Here is a 12,412-nt window from a genome sequence, read left to right as displayed (position 1 = left end):
TGCGGCTCTGCGGCTGGAGGTCGGTGCTGGAGGCTCCATTATTCTCTATGTGGAGTGCGGCTCTGCGGGTGGAGGTCGGTGCTGGAGGCTTCATTATTCTCTATGTGGAGTGCGGCTCTGCGGGTGGAGGTCGGTGCTGGAGGCTCCATTATTCTCTATGTGGAGTGCGGCTCTGTGGGTGGAGGTCGGTGCTGGAGGCTCCATTATTCTCTATGTGGAGTGTGGCTCTGTGGGTGGAGGTCGGTGCTGGAGGTTCCATTATTCTCTATGTGGAGTGCGGCTCTGCGGGTGGTGATCGGTGCTGGAGGCTCCATTATTCTCTATGCGGAGTGCGGCTCTGCGGGTGGAGGTCGGTGCTGGAGGCCCCATTATTCTCTATGTGGAGTGCGGCTCTGCGGGTGGAGGTCGGTGCTGGAGGCTCCATTATTCTCTATGTGGAGTGCGACTCTGCGGGTGGAGGTCGGTGCTGGAGGCCCCATTATTCTCTATGTGGAGTGCGGCTCTGTGGGTGAAGGTCGGTGCTGGAGGCTCCATTATTCTCTATGTGGAGTGCGGCTCTGCGGGTGGAGGTAGGTGCTGGAGGCTCCATTATTCTCTATGTGGAGTGCGGCTCTGCGGGTGGAGGTCGGTGCTGGAGGCCCCATTATTCTCTATGTGGAGTGCGGCTCTGTGGGTGGAGGTCAGTGTTGGAAGCTCCATTATTCTCTATGTGGAGTGCGGCTCTGCGGGTGGAGGTTGATGCTGGAGGCTCCATTATTCTCTATGTGGAGTGCGGCTCTGCGGGTGGAGGTCGGTGCTGGAGGCTCCATTATTCTCTATGTGGAGTGCGGCTCTGTGGGTGGAGGTCGGTGCTGGAGGCCCCATTATTCTCTATGTGGAGTGCGGCTCTGCGGGTGGAGGTCGGTGCTGGAGGCTCCATTATTCTCTATGTGGAGTGTGGCTCTGCGGGTGGAGGTTGGGTGCTGGAGGCTCCATTCTCACATTCACCTTAATGTGATCACTTTGACTGCCACGGTGCCGCATTAAAGCGATGACATATCCATATGTCCACGGTTGGTAAGTATTTACCAAACTAGACATATGGATACGTGTATTATGAAGCAGGGTGTAACTAATATTAAAAGATAACCTTTAATCTATATGCATTAAAAACTGGTATAATTCACCATAAGACAAAAAAAAACATAAAGGACTCACAGAAAAAGATTCCTCCTCGAAAGGAATCTATCTAGAACTCGTCAAACCCCCGAGGTAACCTAGATAAACCTATCAGTATCAACCTCCAAAGGGGAGATAATATCTCCAAAACAGGAGTATATGACATGTATATGTGGTAAGCTACGTGCAATATATGAGGCAGGAAAAATCTCCCAAAAAGGGGGGGTGCACACATGAATTGTTAGCAGACCACAATTAATGTAAATCCTGTTTCTCAGCTCTCTCAGAGACACAGGATATAAAAACAGGAACGATCTCACCTCTGAGCTTCTTAACACGCCAGGGTAGGATCACTCACGTATACAGCATCTCGGAGGGGGGAGCCTGTAAATCCGGTCACACCTGTACCCATCCACGCTGTCTGGAAGATAGTTTTAACCCCAATATTCACGGACACATATTCCCTACGCGTTTCGTAATCTGAATACTCATCAGGGGAAACTCGTGCAGAGTCCCTCCACCGCAGTGGGGGACCTTAAATCCGGGGGTATACCAATAAACGCTCATATGGATACGTCCAAGGTCGTGAAGGGGTTAAACTTTTCTTAAACCCCTCTGATCAATGCGATCATACAACATACAAGCCTCTGATGGCTCCGATGACACACTGGACTACTGTAGTGCCGTGTATCATCACTGCCCATCAGTGTAATACTAACAGCCTCATACACATGAGATAAGTGTTGGGTGAACGGTCATTTGGCAGACGGCCATCTCTCCCGACTCCCCCATACACACAAATATTCCAGCTTTCCTGTGGTCTGTATGAGAGTCACCTCCAGACTCCTCTAGCGGAGGATTATCTACAGGAAGAACGGATTAGCCTCTGAAATTCAGGATGCCAGGTCCTTCTCTGCCCTGGCATGATCTGTCGGGAGGCCCCCAAATACATTATATACTGTAGTTGCCCAACCCCCCAAAATCAGTGCTTCCATGGAACTTTAGTCTAATGTGTATGGGGGCGTTAAAAGGTAACTTATTGGACGCTGCGTCTGGCCTGACCTAATAGACCTTCATACATTGCAGGCCCAGACACTATTATTAGGCATGTACCGTATGCATTGTGCCCCGTCCCTGTCCTGCTGTGCATGGCTCCCCGGTCCCTGTCCTGCTGTGCATGGTTCCCCTGGTCTGTTGTATGCATGGCTCTCCCTCCCCCCATCCTACTCGCCCTCCTCGCGCCATTGCTGCATCTCCTGTGCTGAACGGTCACATGGTACTGTTCATTAAGGAAATGAATATGCGCTCCACGCCTATGGGAGTGGAGACTTGTGCATATTCATTACCTTAATGAGCGGTACCACGTGACCGCTGAGCACAGGAAGAGCTGCCGGCGCCAGGACAACGGAGACGCAGGAACGGAGCTTCAGAGACGGCGCAAGGAGAGTGAGTATGATGTCTTCTGTTAGCCTGCAGCTGTCACTGTGCCACAACCGCCAGCTCCTGTCGCTTCCTCTTCCTCGCTGGCAATGACTCGTGTATAAGCTGAGGGCGACGTTTTCAGCACAAAAAAATGTGCTGAAAATCTCAGCTTATACATGAATATATATGGTAAGTACAGTAGTAACTAGGCCGCCCCATACTATCGATTACTTGGGGGTGTAGGGGCATTCAGCTGAACTCTGTCACACCTTAGATGCCATGTTTGCTTTTGACAGCAACAAGTGCCAGGGTTTTTGTTGCAGCCGTGATGATTGTGGAAATAAAAAATCTTTTCTAAAAGCCTCAAACTTCTGTGTGTGAATCAGAGCTGAGATCTAACGAGATAGAAGATTACAGTGCGGGGAAGACGGGAAACCTTCATATAGACGGCCGGTGGTGATGGAGTCAGTGACCGACTCTGGACAAATATGTTTCTAGAGCCGTAGTAGAAGATGAAGATGTCGTCCTCATCATGAAGTAGTTATTTCTCCTGGCACGTGTAATGAATATCTCCTGCAGTATTGCTAATGCCGATTCCAGTGTCGGTAAATGAGACGAGAATTAGCGTTATGGAAGATGAGTCTATGAGGAACGTATTCAGCTGCCGACTCCGAGGAAGAAACTGCTTGTTGTCTGTGGCCTAAATATATAGCTTTTATTAGTAGATGTAAAGAATAAAAATGCTGTAAAATAATAAATCTCCTCATATGTTTCCCTTATTATCTCCAGTAATTGTATTATTACACAGGATTTTTATGATGTTACATCGGCTCATCTTCTTCTCATTCAGGTCTCTGCAATATCGGATCCTCTCAGGGAAGATCTTCTATATAAGAGAATTTTCCTGATTTACCCATCAAGGAAGGATCTGGACAGAGACAAGATGGCGGAGAGGATATTACACCTCACCCTAGAGATCCTCTTCCGGCTTACTGGAGAGGTGAGAGATTCTGGTGACGTCACATTACATCATTCTTATCTGTGGAAATAACAGATGGACAGAACTGGAGAGGTGAGGACTCTGGAAATGTCTGTAGTGAGATTTATTAATGTGTCTCTCCATAACCAGAATTACACAGTAGTGAAGCAGACCCCTAGTGACTTCTGTCAGGACCCTGTGTCTGAGGGATGGGGAAGACCCCTGAGCCCAATCATGGGGCCTCCACCTCACCCCCTGATACATGAGGACATCAATGACCAGAAGTTACTAGAACTCACCTACAAGATGATTGAGCTGCTGACTGGAGAGGTGACACTGCTGGGAATGCTGGGACATTATACAGTAACACTATGAAGGGATTGGGGGATGATGGTATCATTGTATGTGTCAGGTTCCTATAAGGTGTCAGGATGTCGCCGTCTATTTCTTCATGGAGGAGTGGGAGTATTTAGAAGGACACAAAGATCTGTACAAGGATGTCATGATGGAGGTTCCCCAGCCCCTCACATCACCAGGTAATAGACAGGACTAAATACACACGGCCTATAATTATTCGTATGTAAATAATGAATTCAGTCCCTGTATGCGTTTCCTCTAGATCTATCCAGTAAGAGGACAACACCAGACAGATGTTCCCATCCTCTTCTTCCACAGGACTGTAAACAAGAAGATCCCAATGTTCCTCAGGACCATCAGGTAGATGGAGAGAAGGTGTCATGAGATCTCCCCTATGATGTGTAGACGGCTGTAAAGGTCTTGTGCTCAGTCTTGTTTTATCCTCCAGTATTATATGTTTTATACTTGTGTAATGAGAACAGTGGAGATGGCAGGATTAGAGCTTATCATAGATGTGACTTCTCCATCTATCTGTGACTTTTACAACATTTGTTTCAGGGTGAAGATCTGACCCATATTAATACTACAGAGACATATGTGAGGGGTGATGAGCGATGTAAAGAGGAGATTCCTACACATGACTACCCAAGTGAGTAGTAATGACTAAATGCAGAGAAGTCACACATTCTCCTCCATCACCAGCTGTGGCTGCTTTATCTGTGGTAGTGTGGTCCGGCCATATCACAATCGTGTGATCATCATTTTACCTCCTGACCACAATATTCTCCTCCACCCAAAACTGTTTAAATGACTTTGGGCATTGAAAGCCCTTTTCCCAGGATGTCTCTCCTGACAGCACCACCAGGAGGTTGTCCTTCATATCCTTGATAGGTACAGGAACACAGAAGAGGTTAAATAGCCCCTCCCCACCTCCACCCTTCAGTATTTTTCCTGTCCCTGTCAGGGACAGACGCAGCGAGGGAAGCACAGGCGTGCGAAGATACAGTTTACCTGGGCTCCAGCTCCTGCAGCGGGGTTGGGGCAGAGGGTGAGATGGTATGCCCTCAATACTGCTGATACCGCGAGAGGTCCCTCAGCGGTTGATAGAGCGAGTGCTCCCGAATTCAGCCACATTCCCTCCGAGGACACTGGGCTGCTGCGTGGCACCCTATCCTATGGGTGGACGTCCGCGATGCTTGTCCCGGCGATGCGGCGCCACTGCAGGTGACTGGGAAGTTGCCGCTCGCCAGGTCGGCATCTCTTTCCAGTGCGGCGCCATGACACCGGAAGTCGCGTAGTGACGACTTCCGAGGCGGCACTGAATGGGCCGGCGGGCGCTCCAGGAGGGGGCGTGATTTTCTAAGCGTAGATCCAATATCCAGGGTGCGTTCCACAGGGCGCATGCGCTGTCAGAAGTGACAGCAGTATCCAAACGAGCAGCAGCTTTGATCGGAAGGATTACGATTCAGATGTCTTGAAGCCGGGTAAGACACACTATTTAAGACCGACAGCTGAAAGCACACACTGACCCAGTAAGATGGAGAGTGCTATCCGTCCTGACGTCCAGTCCGAATCTCCCTTGGACCACGTGAGTGAGCTACGATAGCATCTTCCAAGCAGTCTATATACAGTTAGCTATAGGACCTTCCTTTTCCGTATTTTCTAGGATAAGGAAACGACTAAGCGCTCCACAACAGCAGTCAAGAGAAGATCTAATAAGTGCCCATTATGCATACGAAAAAAAGCTGCTCAAACAAGAGCAATCATCCTTATTGGATAATATACGCACCATGATCAGAGAAGAGGTTCAGGCCACTATAGCTACTACTGAACCGCCCCAGGTTCCCTCGCCTAAGAGACCCAGATGGAACATGGATCCAAGCTCCGAGGAAGGAGAAGTATCGGGCTACTCTGATCTAGACTCAGCGGAAGGCGAATCTTCCTCTGTACTTCTTTCCGGTGATCGGAAGAGATATTTATTTTCTTCCGAAGACACTGACACCCTGTTACAGGCAGTCCAAAACACCTTGAAAGTGGAAGAAACCACGGAGCCAATGACAGTCCAGGACGAAATGTTCGGACGACTAAGGGCTCGAAGAGATAGGGTCTTCCCCATGAATTATCACATATCAGCCATGATATTAGAGGAATGGGAAGATGTGGGGAAAAAACTTACAGTGCCAAAAGGCTTTAAATTCCGACTTCCCTTTAATCCTGAGGATACTAAGACGTGGGAAACGGTTCCGAAAATTGACATACCAGTATCCAGAGTGTCAAAGAAGACAGCCCTCCCATTCAAAGATTCCTCAGGCCTTAACTACCCGATGGACAGAAGAGCGGAGGATCTCCTTAAAAAATCATGGGAAGCTTCAGCGGCAATTATGAATGCTAATGTAGCGGCGACCTCAGCAAGGTCAATGCGTACATGGGTTGAAGAGTTAGAAACCCAAATAAAAAATAAAACTCCCCGAGAGGAAATTTTAAGATCCTTACCACTGCTGAAGATGGCAACTGATTTCATGGCAGATGAGTCCGCTTTGTAGCCAGGGGCAATGCATTGTCTAATGCCGCAAGGCGTGCGGTATGGTTAAGGTCATGGTCAGGAGACACTCAATCCAAAAATAAACTTTGCTCTATCCCATTTTCTGGTCTCCATGTATTTGGCCCAGTATTGGATGACTTACTGGACAAAGCATCTGATAAGAAGGGCTTCCCAGAACAGAAACAAAACAAAAAGCCAGTGTTCCGTAGGTCCCGATTCAATCCAAGGCAGGATTATAGTGGCAACGGTAAAAATGGAAGGTGGAGCTACCCTAAAGGAGGCAGAGGTAGAGGCTCCTTTCGTGACCAAGGTACCGGGTCAGGTAAACAATGACGGCAGGCGTATTGGAGGAAGGCTTCAACGGTTCATGGAAGGATGGCAGGGTATTGCTCCAAACAGTTTCTCAAGGTTATAAAATAAAATTTACTCAAATACCCCCCCCCCCCCAGAAGATATTGTCTGACCCGCAGACAATCTCCAGAGGTCCATCAAAGACTTTTAGAAGACATACAAGAGCTCATACGAATAGAAGCCATAGTTCCGGTACCCCTGTCATAACAACTCCATGGCCACTATTCCAGTCTCTTTTCCTTAAAAAAGCCAGGAGGCGAGTACCGGACCATAATAAACTTAAAACCACTGAATCAGTGGGTCCTTTACAAACGCTTCAAAATGGAGACCATCAGATCCATAGTAACATAGTAACATAGTAACATAGTTAGTAAGGCCGAAAAAAGACATTTGTCCATCCAGTTCAGCCTATAACCATCATAATAAATACCCAGATCCGTCATACCATTAATAAAGAAAAATTCAGTAATGTGTACAATGGATCTCAAAAGCGCATATTATCATGTGCCCATTCATGCCCTTCACAAGAAATACCTCAGGTTCGCTATAAAAGTCCGAGGCAAAATTCTTCATTTCCTATTTCAGTGTCTGCCATTCGGACTCCCATCAGCTCCAAGAATCTTTACAAAATTCATGGCAGAGGCAATGGCCTTCCTACGGACAAAAAATATCCTTATAGTGCCGTACTTGGACAACCTTGTTGGTGGCAGACTCATGACAGCAGATGGAAGAGAAAACGACGCACATGTCGAAAAACGCAAACAAAAAAACGCACGCGTTAAACATAGAAGCGCGTCGCCGACGCAACAGCGACGCACATTAGCGTAACGCTAATGTGAACGTAGCCTAAAAGACACTATGTCGCTTCTGGAAACCCTGGGATAGGTAATCTAAAAAAGTTGAGTCTAGAAGCAGAAAAGAGGAAAACCTTCTTGGGGGTCATTCTGGACTCAGAGAAAGAGTATTCATTTCTTCCAGCTCACAAACAGCTAGCCGTCTCATGAGAAGCTCAGATGTTGGGAAAAAGACAGTACACCACTATCAGAAAGGCCATGAGACTACTGGGCCTGATGACCTCATGCATTCTGTGCGTCCAGTGGAGCCGGTTCCACTCAAGGGGATTACAGGGAGACATACTTGCCAGATGGGATGGAAAACAGACGTCATTGGACGACAAAATATCCTTAACCATAGAAGGAAGACGCTCCCTGTCCTGGTGGATCAACATCTCAAATCTGCAGCAGGGCAAACCCTGGCGAGTGTCTCCATGCATAAATATAACTACGGACGCAAGTCTCAGTGGCTGGGGAGCTCATATAGAAGGTCGTTATCTTCAGGGAACATGGCCCTTATGGATCAGCGACAGCTCCTCAAACTTCAGAGAACTCAATCACAGAGATATGTCACACAAAATACTTAATAAGTAACATGATGTCTAGTTTACATCAGCACAATTTTGGAAAGAAATTTTTTTTTTGTTAGGGAGTTATAAGGGTTAAAAGTTGACCAGCAATTTCTAATTTTTACAACACCATTTTTTTTTTTAGGGATCACATCACATTTGAAGTCATTTTCAGGGGTCTATATGATAGAAAATAACCAAGTGTGACACCATTCTAAAAACTGCACCCCTCAAGGTGCTCAAAACCACATTCAAGAAGTTTATTAACCCTTCAGGTGTTTCACAAGAATTTTTGGAATGTTTAAATAAAAATGAACATTTACTTCAGCTCCAATTTGATTTATTTTACCAAGGGTAACAGGAGAAAATGGACCCCAAAAGTTGTTGTACAATTTGTCCTGAGTATGCTGATACCCCTTATGTGGTTGTAAACCACTGTTTGGACACATGGCAGAGCTCGGAAGGGAAGGAGCACTATTTGACTTTTCAATGCAAAATTGACTGGAATTGAGATGGGACTCCATGTTGCATTTGGAGAGCCCCTGAGGTGCCTAAACATTGAAGCCCCCCACAAGTGACACCATTTTCGAAAGTAGACCCCCCAAGGAACTTACCTAGATGTGTTGTGAGAACTTTGAACCCCCAAGTATTTCACTATAGTTTATAACGCAGAGCCGTGAAAATTTTTATTTTCCCAAGGGTAACAAGAGAAATTGTACCCCAGAAGTTGTTGTCCAATTTGTCCTGAGTACGCTGATACTCCATATGTTGGGGTAAACCCCTGTTTGTGCGCACGGGAGAGCTCGGAAGGGAAGGAGCACTGTTTTACTTTTTCAACGCAGAATTGGCTGGAATTGAGATTGGACGCCATGTCGCATTTGGAGAGCCCTGATGTGCCTAATCAGTGGAAATCCCCAATTCTAACTGAAACCCTAACCCAAACACATCCTTAATCCCAAGCACACCCCTAACCACACCTCTAATTTCAACACACCCCTAACCCTAATCCCAACCATAACCCTAATCCCAACCGTAAATGTAATCCTAACCCTAGCCCCAACCCTAACCATAACCCTAGCCCTAACCCTAATGGGAAAATGGAAATAAATACATGTTTTTTAATTTTTTTTTATTTTTCCCTAACTAAGGGGGTGATGAAGGGGGGTTTGATTTACTTTTATAGCGGGTTTTTTAGCAGATTTTTATGATTGGCAGCTGTCACACACTAAAAGACGCTTTTTATTGCAAAAAATATTTTTTTGCGTTACCACATTTTGAGAGCTATAATTTTTCCATATTTTGGTCCACAGAGTCATGTGAGGTCTTGTTTTTTGCAGGACAAGTTGACGTTTTTATTGGTAACATTTTCGGGCACGTGACTTTTTTGATCGCTTTTTATTCTGATTATTGTGAGGCAGAATGACCAAAAACCAGCTATTCATGAATTTTTTTTTTTTTGGGGGGGGGGGGGGGAGGGCGCTTATACCGTTCCGCCTTTGGTAAAATGGATAAAGCCGTTTTATTCTTCGGGTCAGTACGATTACAGTGATACTATATATCATATTTTTTTAATGTTTTGGCGCTTTTATACGGTAAAAATTATTTTATAGAAAAAATAATTATTTTTTTCATTGCTTTATTCTGATGACTATAACTTTTTTATTTTTTCGCTGATGACGCTGTATGGAGGCTCATTTTTTGCGGGATAAGGTGTCGTTTTCATCGGTACCATGGTTATTTATATCTGTGTTTTTGATCGCATGCTATTCCACTTTTTGTTCGGCGGTATGGTAATAAAGCGTTGTTTTTTGCCTCGGTGTTTTGTTTGTTTTTTTTCACTGAAGGGGTTAACTAGTGGGACAGTTTTATAGGTTGGGTTGTTACGGACGCGGGGATACTAAATATGTGTACTATTATTGTTTTTATTTATTTAGATAAAGGAATGTATTTATGGGAACAATATTTTTTTTTTTTTAATTAGGATTTTTATTTTTATTTTACACATCTAAATATATATTTTTTTACTTTATAACATTGCCCCAGGGGGAGGCATCATGTTATAAGGTCAGATCGCTGATCTGACACTTTGCAATGCACTATGTCAGATCAGCGATCTGACGTGCACTGCTCCTGGCTTACCAGTGCCTGCTCTGAGCAGGTGCTTGGTAAGCCACCTCCCTGCAGGACCCGGATGCAGCCCCATGGCCATTTTGGATCCGGGGCCTGCAGGGAGAAAACGCTCGGTACAAGGTGAGCACATCGCCTTGTACCGAGGGTCTCAGGGAAGCACGCAGGGAGCCCCCTCCCTGCGCGATGCTTCCCTATGCCCCCGGAATGCTGCGATCATGTTTGATCGCAGTGTGCCGAGGGCTAATGTGCCGGGGGCGGTCCGTGACCGCTCCTGGCACATAGTGCCGAATGTCAGCTGCGATAGTCAGTTGACACCCGGCCGCGATCGGCCGCGCTCCCCCCGTGAGCGTGGCCGATCACTATGACGTACTATCCCGTCCCTGGGAATTAAGTCCCAGGTCACCTTGACGGGATAGTACCTCATTTGGGATTAAGGGGTTAAAGTCTGGAAAAAATTCTGCTCATATTGTACAAGCCCAATTTCCCTTAAACAGGAACCTGATATTCCTCAAATCTTAGATTTTCTTCAGGCTGGCTTTGACAAGGGTCTAAAGCCCGGGACCCTAAAAGTACAAATCTCGGCTCTGAGCTCCTTCTTTGATTGCCCGCTGGCAGAATACCCTTGGGTAGTAAGGTTTATTAGAGCCACAATACGTAGGTCCAACCCTCCTTGGGACCTAAATTTAGTCCTGAATAATTTACGGGAAAATCCTTACAAACCCCCAGATCAAGCAGATCTCAGATCGGTAAACACTTAAAACAGTGTTTCTGGTGGCAATAACCTCAGGCAGACATATAGGGGAAATTCAAGCCCTTTCCATAAAAGACCCATATCTAAGGATATAGGATGACTGTATCATTCTTAAGCTAGATCCGGCCTTCCTTCCAAAGGTAGTAACTGACTGACATAGGAGCCAGGAAATAATACTGCCCACCATCTGTCAGGACTATAAAAACGAGAAAGAACGTGCACTCCATTCTCTGGATGTTAAAAGAACAGTCCTACAATACCTGAAACTCACAGATGGCTGGAGACTAGACTCAAATCTCTTTGTCCAGATGGCAGGGAAAAATAGAGGAAGGAAGGCATTAAAAGCCACCTTAACTAGGTGGATAAAACTAGCCATTTCCACAGCATACTCCTCGGCAGGAAAAATTCCGCCGGAAGGCCTTAAGGCCCACACGCTGAGAGCAGTCTCGGCTTCTTGGGCAGAGAGTGCAGGGGCTTCCATGGATCAAATTTGCAGGGCCGCGACTTAGTCCAAAATAGATACTTTCTGTAGACATTACAAACTGGACGTTCTGGCAAACCAACAGACGGCCTTTGAGAGGAAAGTCCTCCAAGCAGTAATCCCGCCCTAATAGTACTTATTTGGTACTTCTCCTGGTGGTGCTGTCAGGAGGGACGTCCTGGGAAAGTAGGAATTGGTCCTACCGGTAATGTAATTTCCAGGAGTCCATCCTGACACCACTGTTATGAACAGGTGATTCAAAACCACAATGGACCTAGTGGTTAAGAGCACACTAGTGACCTGTTTAGACATAAACATAGGACGAGCTCTGAGACGTGAGAACTCTGCTGACCGCAATCCCTAATCCTATCATATCACACTAAAGGTAGCCGTGGAGCGCTCCTGACCCGAACCTATGCGCCTCGTCAAAGCCTGAGAAACTAGCTAGCCCTGAAGATAGAAAAATAAGCCTACCTTGCCTCAGAGAAATTCCCCAAAGGAAAAGGCAGCCCCCCACATATAATGACTGTGAGTAAGATGAAAATACAAACACAGAGATGAAATAGATTTTAGCAAAGTGAGGCCCGACTTGCTGAATAGAACGAGGATAGGAAAGATAACTTTGCGGTCAGCACAAAAACCTACAAACAACCACGCAGAGGGGACAAAAAGACCCTCCGCACCGACTAACGGTACGGAGGTGGTCCCTCTGCGTCTCAGAGCTTCCAGCAGGCAAGAAAAACCAATATAGCAAGCTGGACAGAAATATAGCAACAAAATAACATAAGCAAAACTTAGCTCATGCAAAGTAGACAGGCCACAGGAACGATCCAGGAGAA

At 46.3% G+C, this 12,412-nt stretch overlaps 1 protein-coding gene across 3 annotated transcripts in view; it reads left to right on the top strand.

The window, feature by feature from the left end:
- Window positions 1–12,412, top strand: part of LOC138663474 (oocyte zinc finger protein XlCOF22-like) — a 72,914-nt gene that overhangs the window by 44,645 nt on the left and 15,857 nt on the right. For all 3 annotated transcript variants that reach the window (XM_069749700.1, XM_069749701.1, XM_069749699.1), the window contains exons 5-9: window positions 3,431–3,580; window positions 3,710–3,889; window positions 3,972–4,095; window positions 4,179–4,276; window positions 4,475–4,565. In XM_069749700.1, coding sequence (XP_069605801.1) covers window positions 3,431–3,580; window positions 3,710–3,889; window positions 3,972–4,095; window positions 4,179–4,276; window positions 4,475–4,565 — 643 coding nt within the window. The remainder of the gene's footprint in view (window positions 1–3,430; window positions 3,581–3,709; window positions 3,890–3,971; window positions 4,096–4,178; window positions 4,277–4,474; window positions 4,566–12,412) is intronic.

The sequence above is a fragment of the Ranitomeya imitator genome, chromosome 2, assembly GCF_032444005.1.
Source record: "Ranitomeya imitator isolate aRanImi1 chromosome 2, aRanImi1.pri, whole genome shotgun sequence".
NCBI classification, from domain to species: Eukaryota; Metazoa; Chordata; class Amphibia; order Anura; family Dendrobatidae; genus Ranitomeya; species Ranitomeya imitator.
The sequence above is the reverse complement of the archived record's forward strand: the minus strand, read 5'-3'. Positions and strand labels throughout refer to the sequence as shown.